Source organism: Oncorhynchus clarkii, chromosome 4 (genome assembly GCF_045791955.1).
Source record: "Oncorhynchus clarkii lewisi isolate Uvic-CL-2024 chromosome 4, UVic_Ocla_1.0, whole genome shotgun sequence".
Lineage (NCBI taxonomy): Eukaryota > Metazoa > Chordata > Actinopteri > Salmoniformes > Salmonidae > Oncorhynchus > Oncorhynchus clarkii.
In genome coordinates this window covers 53,154,899-53,178,670 of record NC_092150.1, presented here as the reverse complement: position 1 = coordinate 53,178,670, position 23,772 = coordinate 53,154,899, and the positions used below count along the sequence as shown (strand labels likewise).

The window sequence follows — 23,772 nt, the reverse complement described above, 5'->3', positions numbered from 1 at the left end:
GTAATCTTGTTGATAAATCTGAGCACTCAACATTAATTGCTATGGTAACACAAGGAATCTCGGGAAAACAAAATGTGCGTTTCTTAGTAGACAAACCCAGGTAAGTTCATCCCTGTTTTACTCAATTTCTTCCATTTGGTGCCTAATGAACAAGAGAGATGAAAGGCTGTGACCCTGCTAACCGACGGCAGGTCAAATGACGGTCAGAAACCAATAGAGGACAAGCTTACGTCTAAGTGTTAAACCCTCTTGGAACCATGAGGAGAAGTTCAAACATACCTTCCAAGCACTTTTGTCCTCAAGATTCTCTTGGAATAGTCCATTTTAAACTTGACCAGGCTCGTATAGTTGTAAATCAGAACACTTCATCAAGCAGGCCAAAAGTGTTTTATCCAACGCCACATATGGACTACTTAAAAATACAGGATAAGACAGTCCTTTCAAAGTAGCAGTCTTGGGTAATATACACTTTTGGTTTTTCTTGAGCTTGACATTTACAGGCCCCAATGTATCCTTCTGTTGTTCCTAACCAATGGGTTTTTGGCATGGCTGTCCCCCCCCCCCCCTAGTGTTACAGAGAAAACACGATGTTCGTGCGTGTGATAATGATGAATAGGGCCTTCCGGCACCTCTATTGAAACAACAACCCCCCTTCAGACACAGCGTTTAACTAGGACACCATATTCAAGGCCAGCATGAATTTGGAATAGGGTGGTGTACGGAGCTGCCGCGGGCATAATGTTTCTTCCACTAGTGTGGAAAGAGATGTGTGTGAAAATGAGTGTCTTTATTCATGAGACAAAGACAACAAGTGTGTGTTTGAGAGTGCGTTTGTGAGAGTGTGTGTGTGAGAGAGTGCGAGCGTGCATGCGTTTGTGGGTGTGTGTGTGTGAGAGAGTGCGTGCATTCGTGGGAGTGTGTGAGAGAGTAAATGCGTAAGAGAGCGTGCGTGTGAGTAGCCTAGCAGCTAAGAGCGTTGGGCCAGTAAAAGTAACATAATTAAAGAGCAGCAGTAAAATAACAATAGCAAGGCAACAGGGGGTACCGGTACAGAGTCAATGTGCGGGGCACAGGTTAGTCCAAGTAATTGAGGTAATAGGTAGAGTTATTAAAGTGACTATGCATAGATAATAAACAGTGAGTAGCAGCCGCGTAACAGAGGGGGAGGGGGAATGCAAATAGTCTGGGTGGCCATTTGATTAGATGTTCAGGCGTCTTATGGCTTGGGGGTAAAAGCTGTTTAGAAGCCTCTTGGACCTAGACTATGCGCTCCGGTACCGCTTGCCATGCGGTAGCAGAGAGAACAGTCTATGACTAGGGTGGCTGGAGTCAATTTTGTGACAATTTTTAGGGCACTCCTCTACTCTCCTGGATAGCAGGAAGCTTGGCCCCAGTGATGTACTGGGCCATACGCACTATCATCTGTAGTGCCTTGCGGTCGGAAGCCGAGCAGTTGCTATACCAGGCAGTGATGCAACCAGTCAGGATGCTCTCGATGGTGCATCTGTAAAACCTTTTGAAGATCTGAGGACCCATGTCAAATATTTTAAGTCTCCTGAGGGGGAATAAGTTTTGTCGCGCCCTCTTCACGACTGTCTTGCTGTGCTTGGACCATGTTAGTTTGTTGCTGATGTGGACACCAAGGAACTTGAAGCTCTCAACCTGCTCCACTACAGTCCCGTCAATGAGAATGGGGGCGTGCTCGGTCCTCCTTTTCCTGTAGTCCACAATCATCTCCTTTGTCTTGATCACGTTGAGGGGGCGGTTGTTGTCCTGGCACCACATGGCCAGGTCTCTGACCTCCTCCCTACAGGCTGTCTAGTTGTTGTCGGTGATCACGCCTAACACTGTTGTGTCACCGGAAAACTTAATGGTGGTGTTGGAGTTGTGCATGGCCATGCCGTCATGAGTGAACAGGGAGTATAGGAGGGGACTGAGCACGCACCCCTGAGGGGCCCCAGTGTTGAGGATCAGCGTGGCGGATGTGTTGTTACCTACCCTTACCACCTGGGGGCAGCCCGTCAGGAAGTCCAGGATCCAGTTGCAGAGGGAGGTGTTTAGTCCCAGGGTCCTTAGCTTATTGATGAGCTATGTGGGCACTGTGGTAAGCTGTATGAATAGCATTCTCACATAGGTGTTCCTTTTGTCTAGGTGGGAAAGGGCAGTGTGGAGTGCAATTGAGATTGCATCATCTGTGGATCTGTTGGAGCGGTATGCAAATTGGAGTGGGTCTAGGGTTTCTGGGATAATGGTGTTGATGTGAGCCATGACCAGCCTTTCAAAGTGCTTCATGGCTGCAGACGTGAGTGCTACGGGTCGGTAGTCATTTAGGCAGGTTACTTTAGTGTTCTTGGGCACAGGGACTACGGTGGTCTGCTTAAAACATGTTGGTATTACAGACTCAGACAGGGAAAGATTGAAAATGTCAGTGAAGACACTTGCCAGTTGGTCAGCACATGCTCAGAGTACACGTCCTGGTAATCCGTCTGGCCCTGCAGCCTTGTGAATGTTGACCTGTTTAAAGGTCTTACTCACATTGGCTGCGGAGAGCGTGTTCACACAATCGTCCGGAACAGCTGATGCTCTCATTGCATTTTTCAGTGTTACTTGCCTCAAAGTGAGAACTAATTTTGCTCGTCTTACTGGGCAGCTCTCGGCTGTGCTTCTCTACGTAGTCTGTAATAGTTTGCAAGCCCTGCTACATCCGACGAGCGTCAGAGCCGGTGTAGTACGTTTCGATCTTAGTCCTGTATTGACGCTGTGCCTATTTGATGGTTCGTCGGTGGGAATAGCGGGATTTCTTATAAGCTTCAGGGTTAGAGTCCCGCTCCTTGAAAGCGGCAGCTCTACCTTTTAGCTCAATGCGGATGTTGCCTGTAATCCAGGCATGTATGTACAGCCACTGAAACTGTACATACATGTACAGTACATACATGTACAGTCACTGTGTGGATGACGTCATCGATGCACTTATTGAGGAAGCCAGTGACTGATGTGGTGTACTCCTCAATGCCATCGGAAGAGTCCCAGAACATATTCCAGTCTGTGATAGCAAAACAGTCCTGTAGCTTAGCATCTGCTTCATCTGACCACTTTTTTGGTGACCACTGGTGCTTCCTGCTTTAATTTGTGCTTGTAAGCAGGAATCAGGAGGATATAATTATGGTCAGATTTGCCAAATGGGGGCGAGGGAGAGCTTTGTACGCGTCTCTGTGTGTGGAGTTCAGGTGGTCTAAAGTTTTTTTCCCTGTGGTTGCACAATTGACATGCTGTTAGAAATGAGGTAAAAACGGATTTACTAAGTTTCCCTGCATTAAAGTCCCCGGCCACAAGGAGTGCCGCCTCTGGATGAGCGTTTTCCTGTTTGCTTACGACGGAATTTATGATTATTTGTTGTCCGGACCTCTGGCAGTCTCTATGGGGTTGCCATAGGGTTCAATTATCAGGCGGACTCTCTTCTCTGTATATATCAATGATGTCGCTCTTGCTGCTGGTGATTCTCTAATCCACCTCTACGCAGACGACACCATTTTGTATACTTCTGGCCCTTCTTTCTTCCTCCAGACGAGCTTCAATGCCATACAACTCTCCTTCCGTGGCCTCCAACTGCTCATAAACGCAAATAAAACTAAATGCATGCTATTCAACTGATCATTGCCCGCACCTGCCCGCCCATCTGTCCAGCATCACTACTCTGGACGGTTCTGACTTAGAATACGTGGATAACTACAAATACCTAGGTGTCTGGCTAGACTGTAAACTCTCCTTCCAGACTCACATTAAGCATCTCCAATCCAAAGTTAAATCTAGAATCGGCTTCCTATTTCACAACAAAGCATCCTTCACTCATGCTGCCAAACATACCCTCGTAAAACTGACCATCCTACCGATCCTTGACTTCGGCGATGTCGTCTATAAAATAGCCTCCAACACTCTACTCAGCAAACTGGATGTAGTATATCACAGTGCCATCCGTTTTGTCACCAAAGCCCCATATACTACCCACCACTGCGACCTGTACGCTCTCGTTGGCTGGCCCTCGCTTCATACTCGTTGCCAAACCCACTGGCTACAGGTTATCTAAGAGTCTCTGCTTGGTAAAGCCCTGCCCTATCTCAGCTCGCTGGTCACCATAGCAGCACACGCTCCAGCAGGTATCTCTCACTGGTCACCCTAAAAGCTTTTTTTGCACCACAGTATCTCTACTTGTACATCCATCTTTTGCATATCTGCCATTCCAGTATTTAATTGCCATATTGTAATTACTTCGCCACCATGGCCTATTTATTGCCTTAACTCCCTTATTTGACCTTATTTGCACTCACTGTATATAGACTTTGTTTTCTTTTTTTCTACTGTATTATTGACTGTATGTTTTGTTCATTCCATGTGTAACTCTGTGTTGTTGTACGTGTCGAACTGCTATGCTTTATCTTGGCCAGGTCGCAGTTGCAAATGAGAACTTGTTCTCAACTAGCTTACCTGGTTAAATAAAGGTAAAATAAATAAAAAATAAAAATAAATTGAGAGCGGTCTAAGTGCCAGCATCGGTTTGTGGTGGTAAATAGACAGCTATGAAAAATACAGATGGAAACTCTCTAGGTAGATCATGTGTTCTACAGCTTATCATGACATACTCTACCTCAGGTGAGCAAAATATCGAGACTTCCTTAGATATCGTGCACCAGCTGTTTACAAATATACATAGACTCCCACCCCTTGTCTTATCAGAGGTTCTATCCTGCCGGTACATTGTATAACCCGACAGCTGTATGTTATTCATGCCGTCGTTCAGCCACAACTCGGTGAAACGTAAGATATTACAGTTTTTAATGTCATAGTGGTAGGATATATGTGCTTTTAGTTCGTCCATTTTATTATCGAGCGATTGTACGTTGGCCATTAGTACCGATGGCAAAGGCAGATTAGCCACTCGTCGCCTGTTCCTCACAAGGCACCCTGATCTCCTTCTGCAAAATCTCTGTCTCTTTCTCCTGCGAATGATGGGGATGAGGGCCTGTTCGGGTGTCTTGGAAAATCCCTCTCGTCCGACTCATTAAAGAAAAATTCTTCATCCATTTCGAGGTGAGTAATCGCTGTTCTGGTACCCAGAAGCTCTTTTCGGGCATAACAGACAGTGGCATAAATATTATGTACAAAATAAGTTACAAATAACACGAAAAAACGAACAAATAGCACAGTTGGTTAAGAGCCAATAAAACAGCAGCGATCCCCTCCAGTGCCATTTTATAATCCCCGAGCCGACTAGGTGAAGAATCTCTCAATATGTCTTTGAGCAAAGCGCTTAATTGCTCCTGTAAGTCTGTCTGGATAAGAGTGTCTGCTAAATGACTAGAACGTTTTTTTTTAAACGTGTGTGTATGCATGTATCTGGGCCTGTGTGCCTGTATTTAGGGGGCCAGGAGGGACAACAGGACAGAGCTTTGGCCCCTCTCACCTGTTCTCTTTTCCATTCTGGATGACAGTGGAGTGGCGGTCCGAGGCATTCCTGTCACTACACACATACGTGTTTCTCCTCGTCATGCCCCCTGACATTGAGTTAGCCTGGAGGGAGAGAGCGAGAGGGTTATGAAAAGAGAGAAAGAGGATAAAGGTGAGAGAGTGAAAGAAAGAGAGGATTTTTTTAATGTATTTTTTTAAACACAATCCATTTACACTCTTGTGCTTTTTGTCAGTTCTTTCACTTTTCGTGCCAATAAAGTTTCTTCAATTGCATTGATAGAGGGGGAGGAAGGAAGCTGAGACAGATGGTGACAGACAGAGAAAGAGATACAGAAATAATGAAAGAACAAACAGAAGAAAGAAAGTCATGCAGACCTCAACACACTAGCTCATCGCAGTAGAAGAATTATGGAGTGGAAAATTGGCAATCAAAGGAAAACAAGAGAAGATACTGTACTAATGAGGAGCAGTACAAATGCTGTAAACATTGTCTCTCTCTTTTTCCAACATTGATATCACCCTGTGAGCGAGAATGTCCGTGTGTTAATGTCTGCGTAATTGTGGTTGGTGTGTGAACCTGTGTGTATATACACTATACAGTGCACTTGGAAGTATTCAGACCCCTTCACTTTTCTCACATTTTGTTACATTACAGCCTGATTCCAACATTGATATAAAACATGTTTATTGATCATCAATCTACACAAATTACCCCATAATGACGAAGAAAAAAACAAGTTTAGAAATGTTTGCAAATAAAAATGTAAATATCACATTTACGTAAGTAATCAGACCCTTTACTCAGTACTTTGTTGAAGCACCTTTGGCAGCAATTACAGCCTTGAGTCTTCTCGGGTAGGACGCTACAACTTTGGCACACCTGTATTTGGGGAGTTTATCCCATTCTTCTCTGCAGATCCTCTCAAGCTCTGTCGGGATGGATGGGAAGCATTGATGCACAGCTATTTTCAGGTCTCTCCAGAGATGTTCGATCGGGTTCATGTCCGGGCTCTGGCTGGGCCAGTCAAGGACATTTAGAGACTTGTCACGAAGCCACTCCTGCGTTGTCTTGGCTGTGTGCTTAGGGTCGTTGTCCTGTTGGAAGGTGAACCTAGCCCCAGAGGTCCTGAGCGCTCTGGAGCAGGATTCATCAAGGATCTCGCTGTACTTTGCTCCGTTCATCTTTCCTTTGATCCTGACTAATCTCCCAGTCCCTGCCGCTGAAAAACATCCCCACAGCATGATGCTGCCACCACCATGCTTCACCGTAGAGATGGTACCAGGTTTCTTTCAAATGTGACGCTAGGCATTCAGGCCAAAAAGTTAAATATTGGTTTCATCAAACCAGAGAATCTTGTTTCTCTTGGTCTGAGAGTTCTTTAGGATCCTTTTGGCGAACTCCAAGTGGGCTGTCGTGCCTTTTACTGAGGAGTGGCTTCCGTCTGGCCACTCTACCATGAAGGCCTGATTGGTAAAGTGCTGCAGAGATGGTTGTCCTTCTGGAAGGTTCTCCCATCTCCACAAAGGAACTCTGGAGTTCTGTCAGAGTGACCATCGGGTTCGTGGTCATCTCCCTGACCAAGGCCCTTCTCCCCCGATTGCTAAGTTTGGCCGGGCGGACAGCTCTAGGAAGAGTCTTGGTGGTTCCAAACTTCTTCCATTTAAGAATGATGGAGGCCACTGTGTTCTTGGGGACCTTCAATGCTGTAGAAATGTTTCGGTACCCTTCCCCAGATCTGTGCCTTGAAACAATCCTGTCTCGGAGCTCTACGGACAATTCATTCGACCTCATGACTTGGTTTTTGCTCTGAAATGCACTGTCAACTGTGGGACCTTATATAGAGAGGTGTGTGCCTTTCCAAATCATGTCCAATCAATTGAATTTATCACAGGTGGACTCCAATCAAGTTGTAGAAACATTTCAAGGATGATCAATGGAAACAGGATGCACCTGAGATACATTTTGAGTCTCATAGCAAAGGCTCTGAATACTTACAGTGGGGCAAAAAAGTATTTAGTCAGCCACCAATTGTGCAAGTTCTCCCACTTAAAAAGATGAGAGAGGCCTGTAATTTTCATCATAGGTACACTTCAACTATGACAGACAAAATGAGAGAAAAAAATCCTGAAAATCACATTGTAGGATTTTTACTTAATTTATTTGCAAATTATGGTGGAAAATAAGTATTTGGTCAATAACAAAAGTTTCTCAATACTTTGTCATATACCCTTTGTTGGCCACTGTATGTAAGTAAGGGTTCTATTTTTTATACATTTGCAAAAATGCTTTGTCATTATGGGGTAATTGTGTGTAGATTGGTGAGAAAAAACAAAAATGTAATCCATTTTAGAATAAGGTTGTAATGTAACAAATTGTGGAAAAAGTGAAGGTGTTTGAATACTTTACGAATGCACTGTGTACGTAGACAAAAAAAGTACGTAGAAAAGTACGTAGACATCCCTTAAATTAGTGGATGCGGCTATATCAGCCACACCCGCTGATAGTGTATAAATAGAGCACACCGTCATGCAATCTCCATAGACAAACATTGTAAGTAGAATGGCCTTACTGAAGAGCTCAGTGACTTTCAATGTGGCACCGTCATAGAATGCCGTCTTTCCAACAAGTCAGTTCATCTGCTAGAGCTGCCCAGTTCAACTGTAAGTGCTGTTATTGTGAAGTGGAAACGTCTAGGAGCAACAACCTCTCAGCCGCGAAGTGGTAGGCCACACAAGCTCACAGAACGGGACTGTCGAGTGCTGAAGCACGTAAAAACCATCTGTCCTCAGTTGCAACACTCACTACTGAGTTCAAAACTGTCTCTATATGAAATGGATTTCTATGGCCGAGAAAATCACACACAAGCCTAAGATCACCATGCGCAGCCTGCCGAGTGGCGCAGCGGTCTAAGGCACTGCATCACAGTGCTTGAGGCGTTATTACATACCCGGGTTCGATCCCAAGCTGGATCACAACCGCCGTGACCGGCAGTCCCATAGGGCGGCGCACAATTGGCAAAGCGCTGTCTGGGTTAGGGGAGGATTTGGCCGGGGGGGGGCTTTCCTTGGCTAATTGCACTCTAGTGACTCCTTGTGGCGGGCCTGGCGCCTGCAGGTGGACTTTGGTTGTCAGTTGAGTGGTGTTTCCTCCGACACATTGGCGCAGCTGGCTTCCGGGTTAGGCGCGGGCGGATGTTAAGAAGTGCGGTTTGGCGGGTTATGTTTCGGAGGACGCATGACATGACCTTTGCCTCACTTGAGTCTGTTGGGGAGTTGCAGCGATGAGACAAAATAGTAATTGGGGAGAAAAAGAGGGTAAAATAAAAATAAAAATCCCATGGCTGGAGTGATGAATCACGCTTCACCATCTGGCAGTCCAACATACGAATCTGGGTTTGGCGGATGCCCGAATGGATAGTGCCAACTGTAAAGTTTGGTGGAGGAGGAATAACGGTCTGGGGCTGTTTTTTATGGTTCGGGCCCCTTAGTTCCAGTGGAAGGAAATCTTAACGCTACAGTATACAATGTCATTGTAGACGATTCAGTGCTTTCAACTTTTTGGCAACAGTTTGGGGAAGGCCCTTTCCTGTTCCAGCATGACAATGCCCCCATGCACAACGCAATGGTCCATACAGAAATGGTTTGTCGAGATTGGTGTGGAAGAACTTGACTGGCCTGCACACCTTTGGGATGAATTGAATAGCCAACTGCGAACATCACCAATGCTTGTGGCTGAATGGAAGTCCCTACAGCAATGTTCCAACATCTAGTTGAAAGCCTTCCCAAAAGAGTGGAGGCTGTTATAGCAGCAAATAATGTCCATGCTTTTTTAATGAGTGTAGTGTATCTTCCATGTGTATATTCTTTGTACTCACTGTGGGTGTGGTGGAGCCTTTCTTGTGGTCGGGGATGTCGGCCTTGTTGGGGTTGTTGGCATTACCTAGTAAGGGACTGGCAGGGGCAACGCCGCCACTGCGTCCACCCGACAAACCAGACTTCTGGGTCTGAGCACCCTCGTCCTCTTTGTAGTCGCCGTTGTCGGCCGAGGTGGTCTGGCTCCTCTTGGGGTAGCCCACCGAGGGGATGGACGGACCGGCTGGATGGATGGAGGGAGGGAGAGATACAGGGATCAGTGTGGTTAGAATGGGAACTGTGCTGCATTGGAGGTTCACATGCATCTTCCTATATTTCCCCATATTCTCTTTACCTCCTTTCCTCCTGTCCCACTTACATCATCTTCCTCCCAGTCCATCCCTCCCTCCCAGCCCCTCTCTCCCACCCTCTCCTCCCTCCCAGCCCCTCTCTCCCTCCCAGACCCTTTCTCCTCTATCTCCTCCCTCCCAGCCCCTCTCTCCCCCCTCTCCTCCCTCCCTGCCCCTCTCTCCCTCCCAGCCCCTCTCTCCCCCCTCTCCTCCCTCCCTGCCCCTCTCTCCCTCCCAGCCCCTCTCTCCCCCCTCTCCCCCCTCCCTGCCCCTCTCCTCCCTCCCATCCCCTCTCTCCCTCCCAGTCCCTCCCTCCCTCCCAGTCCCTCTCCCAGACACTCTCTCTCCCCCTCTCCTCTCTCCATGCCCCCTCTGCTCTCTCCATGCCCCCTCTGCTCTCTCCATGCCCCCTCTGCTCCCTCTCCCTCACCCTGGTCGCTGTAGCGTCTCTGTTTCTGGGTGCTGGAGATGGACCGCTGGGTCTTGAGATGGGCAGAAGACTGGCCGTTGTTGTTGTGCTCGCTGGCGGGCCGTGCCTTGGCCAGAGACAAGTTACTGCTAGAGCTGGAGTCACTAGCCTCCAACTTCGAGAGAGAAGAAAAGTTTCCTATTAAATCACGCTGCATATGAGTTTTACTGTATTTTTTGGATCTGTGCTCTTTGGAAAAGTCACTCAATATGTTTCACATAGCATTTCAAATAGGGACATTTGTGACTGTGGCGGTATCATCCAAACAGACTGTGTCACTTCAGATATTATGTATGTCATTTGGTTTCAAACCTGTATACTTTCAACCACTTACATACCCCTAAACCTTGATTTAAAAAAAATAAAATGGTGCTAAAAGCAAGGAACCAATACATGATAGAACCAGTGCTTTCTAACATGGTCATTTATGGCCAGGTACTGGGTCAATCCCAAATCGTTCCCTTAACCCTACACACTTGTGGAGATTGAGAGGATTTGATTGGTTTAGCAATATCGTGAAACTTCCACGAGCCTATCTGAGGGCAAGGTGAAGCTATTACAAGATTGATTACACAGGTCAAATCCTCTCAGCATCTGCCCAGTGCAGGGCTTGGGGGACAATTTGGGATTGGGCCACTTTTGCCCAGTCTGTCCTTACCTCTGTGGACTTCCTGCCCAGTAGCAGGTAGGTGGCAGTGATCTCATCGTACTTCATCCTGGTTAAAGACTCAGTGACCTCCTCTTGAGTGTAGCCCATCTCCACCATGATGTCTGCAGGGAATCAGGAGTGGGACAGGACAGGCATTAGCCTCACGAAACGTGGTACGGATATTTTAGACCTTAGAACTGGAACCTCCATCAGAAGCTAGCCTTCAGAGGCCAGCCAGGTAATTAGCTACTAGCTATTTAGTCATTGTTAGCCACTGCTAGCAGTCTTTACTTTTAACACAGACACCAGCCGTTTTAGCCCAGATAATATCTGCCAGTCTGCACAGCGCAATATCAGCCCTGAGCATAACGGACTGCTTTTTTCCCCCCACTACATCTCCGGATTCCTGCCGCAAGCTCTGGGCCATTACACCGGATCATCGCAGCTAGCTAGCTGCTACCGAGTGGCTATCGTGGCTAACGCCCTTGTCCAGAAGTAAGCACCAGTTAGCCTTGAGATAGGCCCATTCCCCCTGCTAGCAAACAAAGTACACCAACTACAATACCTCTTTTGCCAATTGGCCTGGACCCTCTATCGACACGGAGCCCTGCCGATCCATCACGACTGGTCTGCTGATGTATATTGGCCGATGTGCTCTCAACCGGCCTCTGCGTTGTTGATGTCGGTGAGGACCCAGCTACTAGCCCCGACCGGCTAACTCTCTGAGCGCCGTGTCTCCCGCTCGCCTAGCGTAGTGACGACTGCCGAGCGGCTCCCTGTTTCGTCCATTGCTGCTTATTGGACCCTATGATCCCACGGCTACACAGCTGATGCCTACTGGACTGTTCATTACCACGGTACTTCATTTTGTTTATCCGTCGGCCCCAGCCTTGAACTCAGGCCCTGTGTGTAACTAACTGACCCTCTCTGCCCATTCATTCATCCATTTACCCGTTCTTGTTGTCTTAGCTGTTTACCCGTTGTTGTCTTAGCCCTCCCAATCAACACCTGTGATTGCTTTATGCCTGTTGTTTAGGGTAGCTCTCATTGTTTTGTTTTACTGCGGAGCCCCTAGTCCTGCTCTACATGCCTCAGTTACCTCCCTTGCCCCACCCCCCACACATGCGGAGACAGCACCTAGTTTAACTGCCACTTGCAGAGATGCAGCCTCTCTCATCGTCACTCAATGCCTAGGTTTACCTCCACTCTTCTCGCACCCTACCATGCCCTTGCCTGAGCATTATGCCCTGAATCTATCCTACCACGCCCAGAAGTCTGCTCCTTTCACTCTGTTCCGAACGCACTAGACGACCAGTTCTTATAGCCTTTAGCTGTACCCTCATTCTACTCCTCCTCTGTTCCTCTGGTGATGTAGAGGTTAACCCAGGCCCTGTGTGTCCCCAGGCGCTCTCATTTGTTGACTTCAGTAACCGGAAAAGCCTTGGGTACATGCATGTTAACATCAGAAGCCTCCTCCCTAAGTTTGTTTTATTCACTGCTTTAGCACACTCCGCCAACTCTGATGTCCTTGACGTGTCTGAATCCTGGCTTAGGAAGGCCACCAAAAATTCAGAAATTTCCATCCCCAATTACAACATTGTCCATCAAGATAGAACTGCTAAAGGGGGAGGAGTTGCAATCTACTGTAGAGATAGTAGGACAGAGCTCTGCAAGCTATCAAGGTCTCTGCCCAAACAGATCGAGCTACTACTTTTAAAAATCCATCTCTCACTGTTGCCACTTGTTATAGACCCCCTCAGCTCCCAGCTGTGCCCTGGACAACATATGTGAATTGATTGCCCCCCATCCATCGTCAGAGTTCGTACAGTTAGGTGACCTAAACTGGGATATGCTTAACACCCCGGATGCCCTCAATCTCAAACAAATTAGCAAGGAACCTACCAGGTACAACCCCACATCCGTAAACATGGGAAACCCATGATATCATCCTGACTAACTTGCCCTCTAAATACACCACAGCGATCACTGCCTCATTGCCTGCATCCGTTATGGGTCCGACCACCCCTCATCATTGTCAAACGCCCCCTAAAACACTTCTGCAAGCAGGTCTTTATAATCGACCTGGCCCGGGTATCCTGAAAAAATACTACTGACCTCATCCCATCAGTAGAGGATGCCTGGTTATTCTTCAAAAGTGCCTTCCTCACCATCTTAAATCAGCATGGCACTTTTAAAAAATGTAGACCTAAGAACAGATATAGCCCTTGGTTCACCCCAGACTTGACTGCCCTTGACCAGCACAAAAACATCCTGTGGCGCACTGCATTATCTTCGATTAGTCCCCACGATATGCAACTTTTCAGGGAAGTTAGGAACCAATATACACAGGCAGTTAGAAAAGCCAAGGCTAGCTTTTTCAAACAGAAATTTGCATCCTGTAGCACTTATTGAAAAAAGTTCTGGGACACTGTAAAGTCCATGGAGAATAAGAGCACCTCCTCCCAGCTGCCCACTGCTCTGAGGCTAGGAAACACTGTCACCAACGATAAATCCACAATAATCGAGAATTTCAAGAAGCATTTCGCTACGGCTGGCCACGCTTCCAACTGGTTACCCCAACCCCGGCCAACAGCTCTGCGCCCCCCCGCAGCAACTTTATCTTTATCTTTATCTTGGCCAGGTCGCAGTTGTAAATGAGAACTTGTTCTCAACCTACCTAGTTAAGTAAAAGTGAAATACATTTCTTAAATAAAAACACCCAATAGCCTGTGGTGGTCTAGCAGTTAGGGCTGCTAGAATCCGGCCCACACCCTTCTGACCCTCTCAACTTCCCCGTCTCTCCCTCTCACAGCCTCTATTCAATAAAGAAACAAATATGTGAGGAGAAAAGCAAATAACCAATAGGCTGGGAGCGTGTGAACATCGCCATTTCCTATTTGTTAAGGGGGAACCAAAACGTATTAATTTTATTAAAACTTATTAACTTATTAATTTAATTGAATAAACATTATTAATCCCACAAGGCTAAATTGTATGTTCAGCAACAACATACTAATGCATACATTAGAGACATATTGACAGAGCACTGACATAACCTAACCCAAAAACAAAATCTAAAATGAAGACTGTAAATAAAGGTGAATAAACTGTACATAATGTGGGGAACCAAACAGGGCTTCCTTGTTGTTGAGACTGTGGAATATCCTCTGACACACACTCGTCTCTCTCCCACTGCTGAGTGAGATCAATTCTGCCATCGACAGAGGGCATGGTAGGGGAGGGGGCAAGCCCTGGGGGTCCGAGTGGAAAGAACAAGGCCTGCCAGACTGTATCGACTTGTGGATCTTTGTGTGCGTTTGTGTGTTCGCACGCACACATGTATTTCAATAATGACTGTGTTACTGAGTGCGGTTGTGTTAATGCATGGTCGTGCATAATTTTTAATGACTCTGTGTGTTTTAATGACTGTGTGTGTTAAGGTGTGTGTGTGTCTAAGTGAAGTGCTAGACCATGTGCTCCCTTCGTGTCTGAAAACAACACAGCTCTGCCAGGCTCACGTTGGGCACAGCATGCAAGGCTAGCCCCTAACACAGGGGGTAAGGGGCGATTCCCTCTAAATACATGTGCCAACCCATCTGAATCAGGTGTGTTAGGATCAAAAGCCTGTATACTCAGTAACTCTCCATGAAGTGGCATGACCATCCCTGGTTTAATAAAGTCATTGACTCTCCCAAATGGCACCCTATTCCCTACATAGTGCACTACTTTTGACCAGAGCCCTATCAATCATAGTACATTATTTAGGGAATGGGATGCCATTTAGGATGATACAGTGTATAAATTTATAGATGTAAAGCCAGTCCCCAATTCCCTCCCTAACCCTTCCTTAATGCAGATCTAAGGTGTGAGCAATATAGTAGAAGCTCCACCCCTGCACTCTTTAAACCTATACCTGTTCAGATCTGAAAACATTGAAAGGTAAGGAAGCAAATTGGGAGCCGCTGATATATACAGAGAGAGGAGTGTTGGAGTCAATGTACCTATTCTCTTCTGGTCTGTGATGTCCTGTTCTGGCTCCATGAATGGCTTCAGTTCATTCTCCTCTAGGCCTGCGTTTATCCACCGGTCCTTCATGATTTGCTATGAGGGGGAAGGACAGACACAAACATCAGTCTCGGCTCTAGAGGCCCAATTACCCGCCAAACGAAGTGGAATTTCATAACAGCGATGCCTAATCCTAAATCAACCACTCACCCCTACATTGTGCGCCTATGCACTTAGATCTGTAATAGATACAGCAGTTTGTAAATATTTCAGCCTAAGCTATCAAAAGGCAAAATTAGGGGCCATTATAATATTGCTTATCTCATCTTTTCAGATGTACCCAAGTGAGGTAATGGCGAGGGCCCACGGGTAGGGGCAAGGGGTCGATTTGGGATTGGGTAAAATAGTGGCAATACAGTGCATTAAGAAAGAATTCAGACCTCTTTACATTTTGTTTCGTTACAGCCTTATTCTAAAATTGATTACATTCTTTTTTCCCTCAATACCCCATAATAACAAAGCGAAAACAGGTTTTTAGAAATGTTTGCTAATTACATTTTTTTTTTTACAGAATTACCTAATTTACATAAGTATTCAGACCCTTTACTCAGTACTTTGTTGGCAGCAAAAACAGGACGAGTCTCATAGCAAAGGGTCTGAATACTTATGTAAATGAGGTATTTCTGTTTTCAATCTTGTTTTTTTTAGCAACAAGTTTTCACTTTGTCATTATGGGGTATTGTGTGGAGATTGATGTGGATTTTTTTTTAACTTAACCAATTTTAGAACAGGGCTGTAACGTAGCAAAATGTGGAAAAATTGAAGGGATCTGAATACTTTTCGAAGGCACTGTTTGTGCCAGTCTCTTTCTGCTTCGGCCAACTCTTTTCTCATGGGCTTGTTTGACAACTCTGCTACTCAAGTAACAGCCTGGACGTCTGCTGGTGTTAGATTCTTCCTGGTAATAAAATGATTGATTAATTTCACTGAATGGCCCGAGATGCCATTCACCTAGGATGTGTTCATTGGGGCACACCACAGAAAACATTTCAAAACGTTTTTCAACAGAGAACACAAACAAGCGTTGGTGCCTCATTAAGTCGACCCTAGTGTCCCATGTCTGAACAGTTCCTTGATTAGAAGGGAAGGATGAAAACCAGCAGAGTGGCGGACCTCCAGGTCCAGATTTGGGATGGGGGGGGCAGGGTTGGGACCAATTCCAATTTCATTTCAAAATCAGGAATTGACTGAATTGAAATAGAATTCACCCCAACTCTGGATGAGGGTCTATAGAAGGACTGTCGGTCAGTAGAGTAGTTTACTGGGGTCACATTCAGCAGAGAACTTTACATACCATTCAGATTGAAAAATAAATCCTTCTCTCTCAAGAGGAAATCGTGTCAACTCTATACAATATATTTATATCTGAAATATTCTGGAACGTTGCAACATCCTGAACGCGACCCAGGATCCATTCCAATGGGGAGCATCTGATAAGTTGAATGGGGGAGCCAGGGTTGGGCTCAGTTCCATTTCACTTCAGCCATTTCAGGGAATCGAATGCTTGGTTCAAATTCTTGGGACTTTGAGCATAAAGCAAGATTGAGATCTTAGTGTTTTCATTCCGAGCTAGGTAAAAAAGCAGTTTTCCTAAAATGGCCTTATAAATAAGAATGTACCAGTGTTTGAGCCTGCATGTTGCTAGTGATGTCCACCTGACAGCACTGTAGAGATCACAGAGAGTTAGACGTCTCTGATTGGTGACGAAACAAAGGGCTGCAAAGATACAGTGCCAAGAGCCTTCATTGTAGAGCTCGAGTCTTGAGTCACATAAACAGTATGACCATAGTCCAAGTACAAGAAAACTATTTTCTCGTGGCATAGGAAAACAAGCTTTGTGCCGGAGTATACGCAGCTGGAGTTTCCTGGCAATGTTCTCCACGTGGGTGGTGAAGCCACTCCTCATCCACCCAAACTCCCAGATATGTGTACGTTCTGATTTGCTCTATGGAATGTCAATCCAAGGTAGTAATTACATGCTTGTCAGGATGGTTTCCAGGATGAAGATTTCAGAACAAGCTTCAAATTGTACAGATTCTGTTGAATGATGTTAGAGCTTTTTCAAAAGCCAAAGTTAAACTGCTGTCACTTGAATAGAGAACAGTGTCTTCCACGTAAAAACGTACATCAGCTGTCTCAATATGGCTCCCAATGATGTTGATATAGATAATAAAAAGGGGACCTAAAATCGATCTTTACGGTGTCCGACTCACAACCATCTGGCTTAACACACTGTGCTTGAAAATACAGAGAGAGGTACTCAGTAATGTGTTGTATTGGATTTGCCCCAAACATAACACATTGTTAATTGCTTTGCCTCATTTTGAGCTGTATTACTTCATTGCCTTGTTGCAAACAGGATGCAAAGCAGTGCGACGCCAACAACACACATGGGATAAACAAACAAACAATCAATAAGACAATAGAAAAATCTATATACAGTGTGTGAAAATTTAGAAAGATTAGGGAGGTAAGGCAATAAATAGGCCATAGTGGCGAAATAATTGCATTTTGAAAATAAACACTGGATTGATAGATGTCCAGGAGATGAATGTGCAAGTAGAGATAGTGGGGTGCAAAGGAGAAAGAAAATAAATAACAACATGGGGATAAGGTAGTTGGGTGGGCTATTTACAGATGGGCTATGTACAGGTGCAATGATCGGTAAACTGCTCTGACAGCTGATGCTTAAAGCTAGTGAGGGAAAAATAAGTCTCCAGCTTCAGTGATTTTTGCAGTTCGTTCCAGTCATTGGCAGCAGAGAACTGGAAGGAAAGGCGGCCAAAGGGGTAGACTTTGGGGTTGACCAGTGAAATATACCTACTGGAGCGCGTGCTACGGGTGGGTGCTGCTATGGTGACCAGTGAGCTGAGATAAGGCGGGGATTTACCTAGCAAAAACGTATAGATGACCTGGAGCCAGTGGGTTTGGCGACAAATATGAAGCAAGGGCCAGCCAACGAGAGTGTGCAGGTCGCAGTTGTGGGTCGTATATGGGGCTTTGGTGACAAAATGGATGGCACTGTGATAGACTACATCCAATTTGCTGAGTAGAGGGTTGGAGGCTATTTTGTAAATAACATTGCCGAAGGCAAGGATAGCCAGTTTTACAAGGGTATGTTTGGCAGCATGAGTGAAGGGATGCTCTGTTGCGAAATAGAAAGCCAATTTTAGATGTAATTTTGGATTGGAGATGCTTAATGTGAGTCTGGAAGGAGAGTTTACAGTCTAGCCAGACACCTAGGTATTTGTAGTTGTCCACATATTCTAGGTCAGAACCGTCCAGAGTAGTGATGCTAGATGCGCGGGCAGCGATCGGTTGAAGAGCATGCATTTAGTTTTGCTTGCATTTAAGAGCAGTTGGAGGCCACGGAAGGAGTACTGTATGGCATTGAAGCTTGTCTGGAGGTTTGTTAACACAGTGTCCAAACATGGGCCAGAAGTATACAGAATGGTGTCGTCTGCGTAGAGGTGGATCAGAGAATCACCAGCAGAAAGAGCGACATCATTGATGTATACCGAAAAAAAAATTGGCCCGAGAATTGAACTCTGTGGCACCCCCATAGAGACTGCCAGAGGTCCGGACAACAGGACCTCCGATTTGACACACTGAACTCTATCTGAGAAGTAGTTGGTGAACCAGACGAGGCAGTCATTTGAGAAACCAAGGCTTTTAAGTCTGCCAATAAGAATTGACAGAATCGAAAGCCTTGGCCAGGTCAATGAATACGGCTGCACAGTAATGTTTCTTATCGATGGCGGTTATGATATCGTTTAGGACCTTGAGCGTGACTGAGGTGCACCCATGACCAGCTCTGAAACCAGATTGCATAGCGGAGAAGGTATGGCGGGATTCAAAATGGTTGGTGATCTGTTTGTTAACTTAGCTTTCGAAGACTTTAGAAATGCAGGGTAGGATAGATACAGGTCTGTAACAGTTTGGGTCTAGAGTGTCACCCCCTTTGAAGAGGGAGATGACTGCGTCAGCTTTCCAACCTTTAGGGATCTCAGACGATACGAAAGAGAGGTTGAACAGGATAGTAATAGGAGTTGCAACAATTGCGGCGGATAATTTAAAAAAAGAAAGGGTCCAGATTGTCTAGCCCAGCTGATTTGTAGGGGTCCAAATTTTGCAGCTCTTTCAGAACATCAGCTATCTGGATTTGGGTGAAGGAGAAATGGGGGAGGGAGTGTCAGGTAATTTCCCAGGGGGTGCATATGGACCTTTAACCCTATTAAATAACCTGCATCAAGAAAATGATGATTAAAAGAGTTCAGAATAAAGGTTCTCAATTACCACCTGTGAGTCAACCAGCAGTTGTTTAGGGAGCTGTGCATCTCCTTTGCACTCTAAACTTTTCAAAAATGTTTAATGATTATTCAGATTATCAGCAGTAGACTTGAGATAGTGGTCTGCTTTCAGCTTTCGGGTCATAGCCACAACCTGATTCCCGAAGACGTTTAAAAGCCATCCAATCATCAGCTGAATCAGACCTTAAGCCCACAAAGCATTACATTTCCTTATGATTGCTAGTTCATCTGAGAACCAAGGGCTGTCTCTGCCTGTAATCCTGTTTTGTTTGAAAGGGGCATGCTTGTTGCATGATTCCTGGAATGCTTTATGGTAAAAAAAGTTTTAAAAATAGCAAATTCAACATCAGGGATGAATTCAACTTTATTCCAGGCAAAGTTAAAAACATCATGTACAAAACCCTGAATATCAAACTGCTTCCAATTCCTTTTCATGATAATACGTGAAGGAAGTTTATGAATTTTTAAATCCCTCACATAGGCAACAGCACAGTGATCACTTAAATAAATTGAAGCAAAATCAATTAGGATTTTAGTGGACAGTTTGGATTCAACCTTGCTACATTAACAACAGTGGCGGTCGGTTCCGTTTCAGATGAGGGAGGACAATACATTTGTTTTATGCGCTTGACCTTATTTCTATTACAGCATATTGGACGACTGTCATCCATTTTCCATTCACCCAGCTCAAAACATAATTGAAAGGCTGAGGCTACTACATGATACTTAAACTTTCCATATACCCATCATGAGGTTGCTACAACCTAGCCTATGAATGACATTTTACAACGTACACTACATTCAAAAAATATTCAGACCCTTGACTTTTGTTACGTTACAGCCTCATTCTAAAATGGATTGAATACTTTTCGAATCAATCTACACACAATGCCCCATATTGACAAAGCAAAAACAGGTTTTTGCCCCTAGACACTGATCTAAGGTCAGTTTTAGATAAATACACACGGACACACAGGGACACACACAAAGAATGCTCCCAGAATAGGATGAGAATGCTCCTAGACTCTGATCTAAGGTCAGTTTTAGATAAATAAACAGGGACACGTGATGAGAGTGGTAGGACTGCCTTTAGCTGTTTAATTAATTATGTCTGTTTCCTCAGCACAGGGAGATGAGTGAGTGTACAGACAGGCCTATGGTGTAGATGGGGGAGGGATAGGTGTGTGTGTGTGTGTGTGTGTGTGTGTGTGTGTGTGTGTGTGTGTGTGTGTGTGTGTAGCAGTGGGAAATCTACTCTATCGGATGGAAGACGTGTGTATAGACGTACCAGCGTGTGCACGTACCAGCGTGTGCACGTACCAGCGTATGCACGTACCAGCATGTGCACGTACCAGCGTGTGGGCATGAAGGTGCTGTGTTCAAACCTTGCATCCCAAACATCTCCACACAGACAGAAACCAGGCAGGAGTGACGTGAAGAAGGAAGGAGTCCGTGGACGGCGAAGTAACATAAGTAGAAAGCGTAAGACATATTTACATTTCGGACATCCTCCCTCACCTCAAGTGTACCACGCTTGGATGGGTTGAGCACCAAGAAGCGCTTGAGGAGGTTTTCACAGTCGGTGGACATGTAGAAAGGGATACGGTATTTACCCCTTACAACACGCTCTCTCAGCTCCTATAGGGGGAGATAGAGAGGAGAGGTTAAAGACAGGGTCGGAGGTTTAGAGGTCAGGGGTCAGTCGGTGGACATGTAGAAAGGGATACGGTATTTACCCCTTACAACACGCTCTTTTAGCTCCTATAGGGGGAGATAGAGAGGAGAGGTTAAAGGCAGGGTCGGAGGTTTAGAGGTCAGGGGTCAGTCGGTGGGCATGTAGAAAGGGATACGGTATTTACCCCTTACAACACGCTCTCTCAGCTCCTATAGGGGGAGATAGAGAGGAGAGGTTAAAGGCAGGGTCGGAGGTTTAGAGGTCAGGGGTCAGTCGGTGGACATGTAGAAAGGGATACGGTATTTACCCCTTACAACACACTCTCTCAGCTCCTATAGGGGGAGATAGAGAGGAGAGGTTAAAGGCAGGGTCGGAGGTTTAGAGGTCAGGGGTCAGTCGGTGGACATGTAGAAAGGGATTCGGTATTTACCCCTTACAACACGCTCTCTCAGCTCCTATAGGGGGAGATAGAGAGGAGAGGTTAAAGGCAGGGTCGGAGGTTTAGAGGTCAGGGGTCAGTCGGTGGACATGTAGAAAGGGATACGGTATTTACCCCTTAGAACACTCTCTCCTATAGGGGGAGATAGAGAGGAGAGGTTAAAGGCAGGGCCGGAGGTTTAGAGGTCAGGGGTCAGTCGGTGGACATGTAGAAAGGGATACGGTATTTACCCTGTAGACAACACTTTCAGCTCTTACAGAGGATATATAGACCCTGTGTCTCAACCTGTCTTCCAAAGTGTGCAATCTGGTACTCTTCCCCACGCAGTTAGCATGGTATGCAAGTGTAAGCATGGACAGGGTGGAGCTTTTACCATTCTTACACTAGTCCTTTCCTTTCAAAGCAAGTGCACATTTAGGACAGACGGGTACATAAGAGTGAAGGCCAGAGTTAAAGGTTAACACACATACACATATTTGCACACACCTTCAGATTCTGACCGTCGAAGGGCAGCGACCCTGACACGAGCGTGTACAGTATGACTCCCAGGCTCCAGACGTCCACCTCAGGCCCGTCGTACTTCTTCCCCTGGAACAGCTCTGGGGCGGCGTAGGGTGGGGAGCCGCAGAACGTGTCCAGCTTACTGCCCATTGTGAACTCGTTACTGAAGCCAAAGTCGGCAATCTTGATGTTCATGTCAGCGTCTAGGAGTAAGTTCTCAGCCTGGTGCGGGCGGGGGGAGAGAAGGTGAAGTGGGTGTGTTTGTGTGTGGTATTTATTCAGTGATGTGAAACACTGAACATTGTTGTTGTTTACAATTAAAAGGGGGAGGTAGATGGGTAGGTTTTACACCGGAACTAATGAACTATAGGTGGGGTGTGTGGGGACATCATTCAGTGTGACACAAGATGTCGATCCCATGTGGCTTAGTTGGTCGAGCATGGAGCTTTCAATGCCACAGTTGTGGGTTTCATTCCAACGGGGGACAAGTACGAAAAATGTATCCACTCACTACTGTCAGTCGTTCTGGATAAGAGCGTCTGCTAAATGACTCACATCTACAATATATGAGATGCTAATAGCGAAGTAAACATTGGACATTTACACCAACAGTAACGTTGTCAGACTGTCAGTCGCCCAAGTGTACCACGCTTAGATGGGTTCCACTTTGTGGTCTTGAATGTTGCAGGGAGAAAGACTGAACTGACACGATTCCCAGTTGTTCTGACAATAATAATATATGTTGTACACTAAACATTTATATCAGCTAATAATGCAGACAATAATAATATATGTTGTACACTAAACATTTATATCAGCTAATAATGCAGACAATAATAATATATGTTGTACACTAAACATTTATATCAGCTAATAATGCAGACAATAATAATATATGTTGTACACTAAACATTTATATCAGCTAATAATGCAGACAATAATAATATATGTTGTACACTAAATATTTATATCAGCTAATAATGCAGTCAATAATAATATATGTTGTACACTAAACATTTATATCCCTAACATTACATCCTCCTGAACAGGACACAGGTCTCGTGACGTGCCTGTGGATCTCCTCAATGATTACAAGTTATATCAGCTAATAATGCAGACAATAACAGGCACTTCTAATGCAGTAACAAATAAGTGCATTCACAATACAATAAGAAGTAGGCACAGTTATTTCTTTCTTCTTGTTTCTACCACTCTTACTCCCCCTCAAATATTTGTCTACCCAACTCTTTCTGTTCCTTCCTCCCTCTATCTTGTGCAACTGCATAATTTAGGACATGTCGTTGTGGAAACAGAGTGCGGAAACAGAGCGTGTAATGCCCTGTGGAGACTACTACAGTATGTCACACACACCTCTGGGGATGGTAACACGTATGTAGATGGGAGGTGGGAGGTGATAATGAACAGTGTTTCTCCCAGGGCAGTGAAGGAGTGAGTGTGTGTGTGTATGTATAGTGGGGCAAAAAAAGTATTTAGTCAGCCACCAATTGTGCAAGTTCTCCCACTTAAAAAGATGAGAGAGGCCTGTAATTTTCATCATAGGTACACTTCAACTATGACAGACAAAATGAGAAAAAAAATCCAGAAGATCACATTGTAGGATTTTTAATTAATTGATTTGCAAATTATGGTGGAAAATAAGTATTTGGTCAATAACAAAAGTTTATCTCAATACTTTGTTATATACCCTTTGTTGGCAATGACAGAGGTCAAACGTTTTCTGTAAGTCTTCACAAGGTTTTCACACACTGTTGCTGGTATTTTGGCCCATTCCTCCATGTAGATCTCCTCTAGAGCAGTGATGTTTTGGGGCTGTTGCTGGGCAACACGGACTTTCAACTCCCTCCAAAGATGTTCTATGGGGTTGAGATCTGGAGACTGGCTAGGCCACTCCAGGACCTTGAAATGCTTCTTACGAAGCCACTCCTTTGTTGCCCGGGCGGTGTGTTTGGGATCATTGTCATGCTGAAAGACCCAGCCA

General features: G+C 45.4%; 1 protein-coding gene across 4 annotated transcripts in view; it reads right to left on the bottom strand.

Moving 5' to 3' along the window:
• The window catches only part of LOC139406940 (MAP/microtubule affinity-regulating kinase 3-like), a 141,852-nt gene that overhangs the window by 19,757 nt on the left and 98,323 nt on the right, over positions 1-23,772 (bottom strand). For all 4 annotated transcript variants that reach the window (XR_011634043.1, XM_071150117.1, XM_071150118.1 and 1 more), the window contains exons 8-14: positions 21,759-21,995; positions 20,677-20,796; positions 14,785-14,884; positions 10,793-10,905; positions 10,096-10,249; positions 9,339-9,559; positions 5,459-5,565 (exon numbers count right to left, since the gene is read on the bottom strand). Coding sequence is in view for 3 of the 4 variants with exons in the window: in XM_071150117.1 (XP_071006218.1) it covers positions 5,459-5,565; positions 9,339-9,559; positions 10,096-10,249; positions 10,793-10,905; positions 14,785-14,884; positions 20,677-20,796; positions 21,759-21,995 (1,052 nt within the window). In the remaining variant the exon portion in view is untranslated. The remainder of the gene's footprint in view (positions 1-5,458; positions 5,566-9,338; positions 9,560-10,095; positions 10,250-10,792; positions 10,906-14,784; positions 14,885-20,676; positions 20,797-21,758; positions 21,996-23,772) is intronic.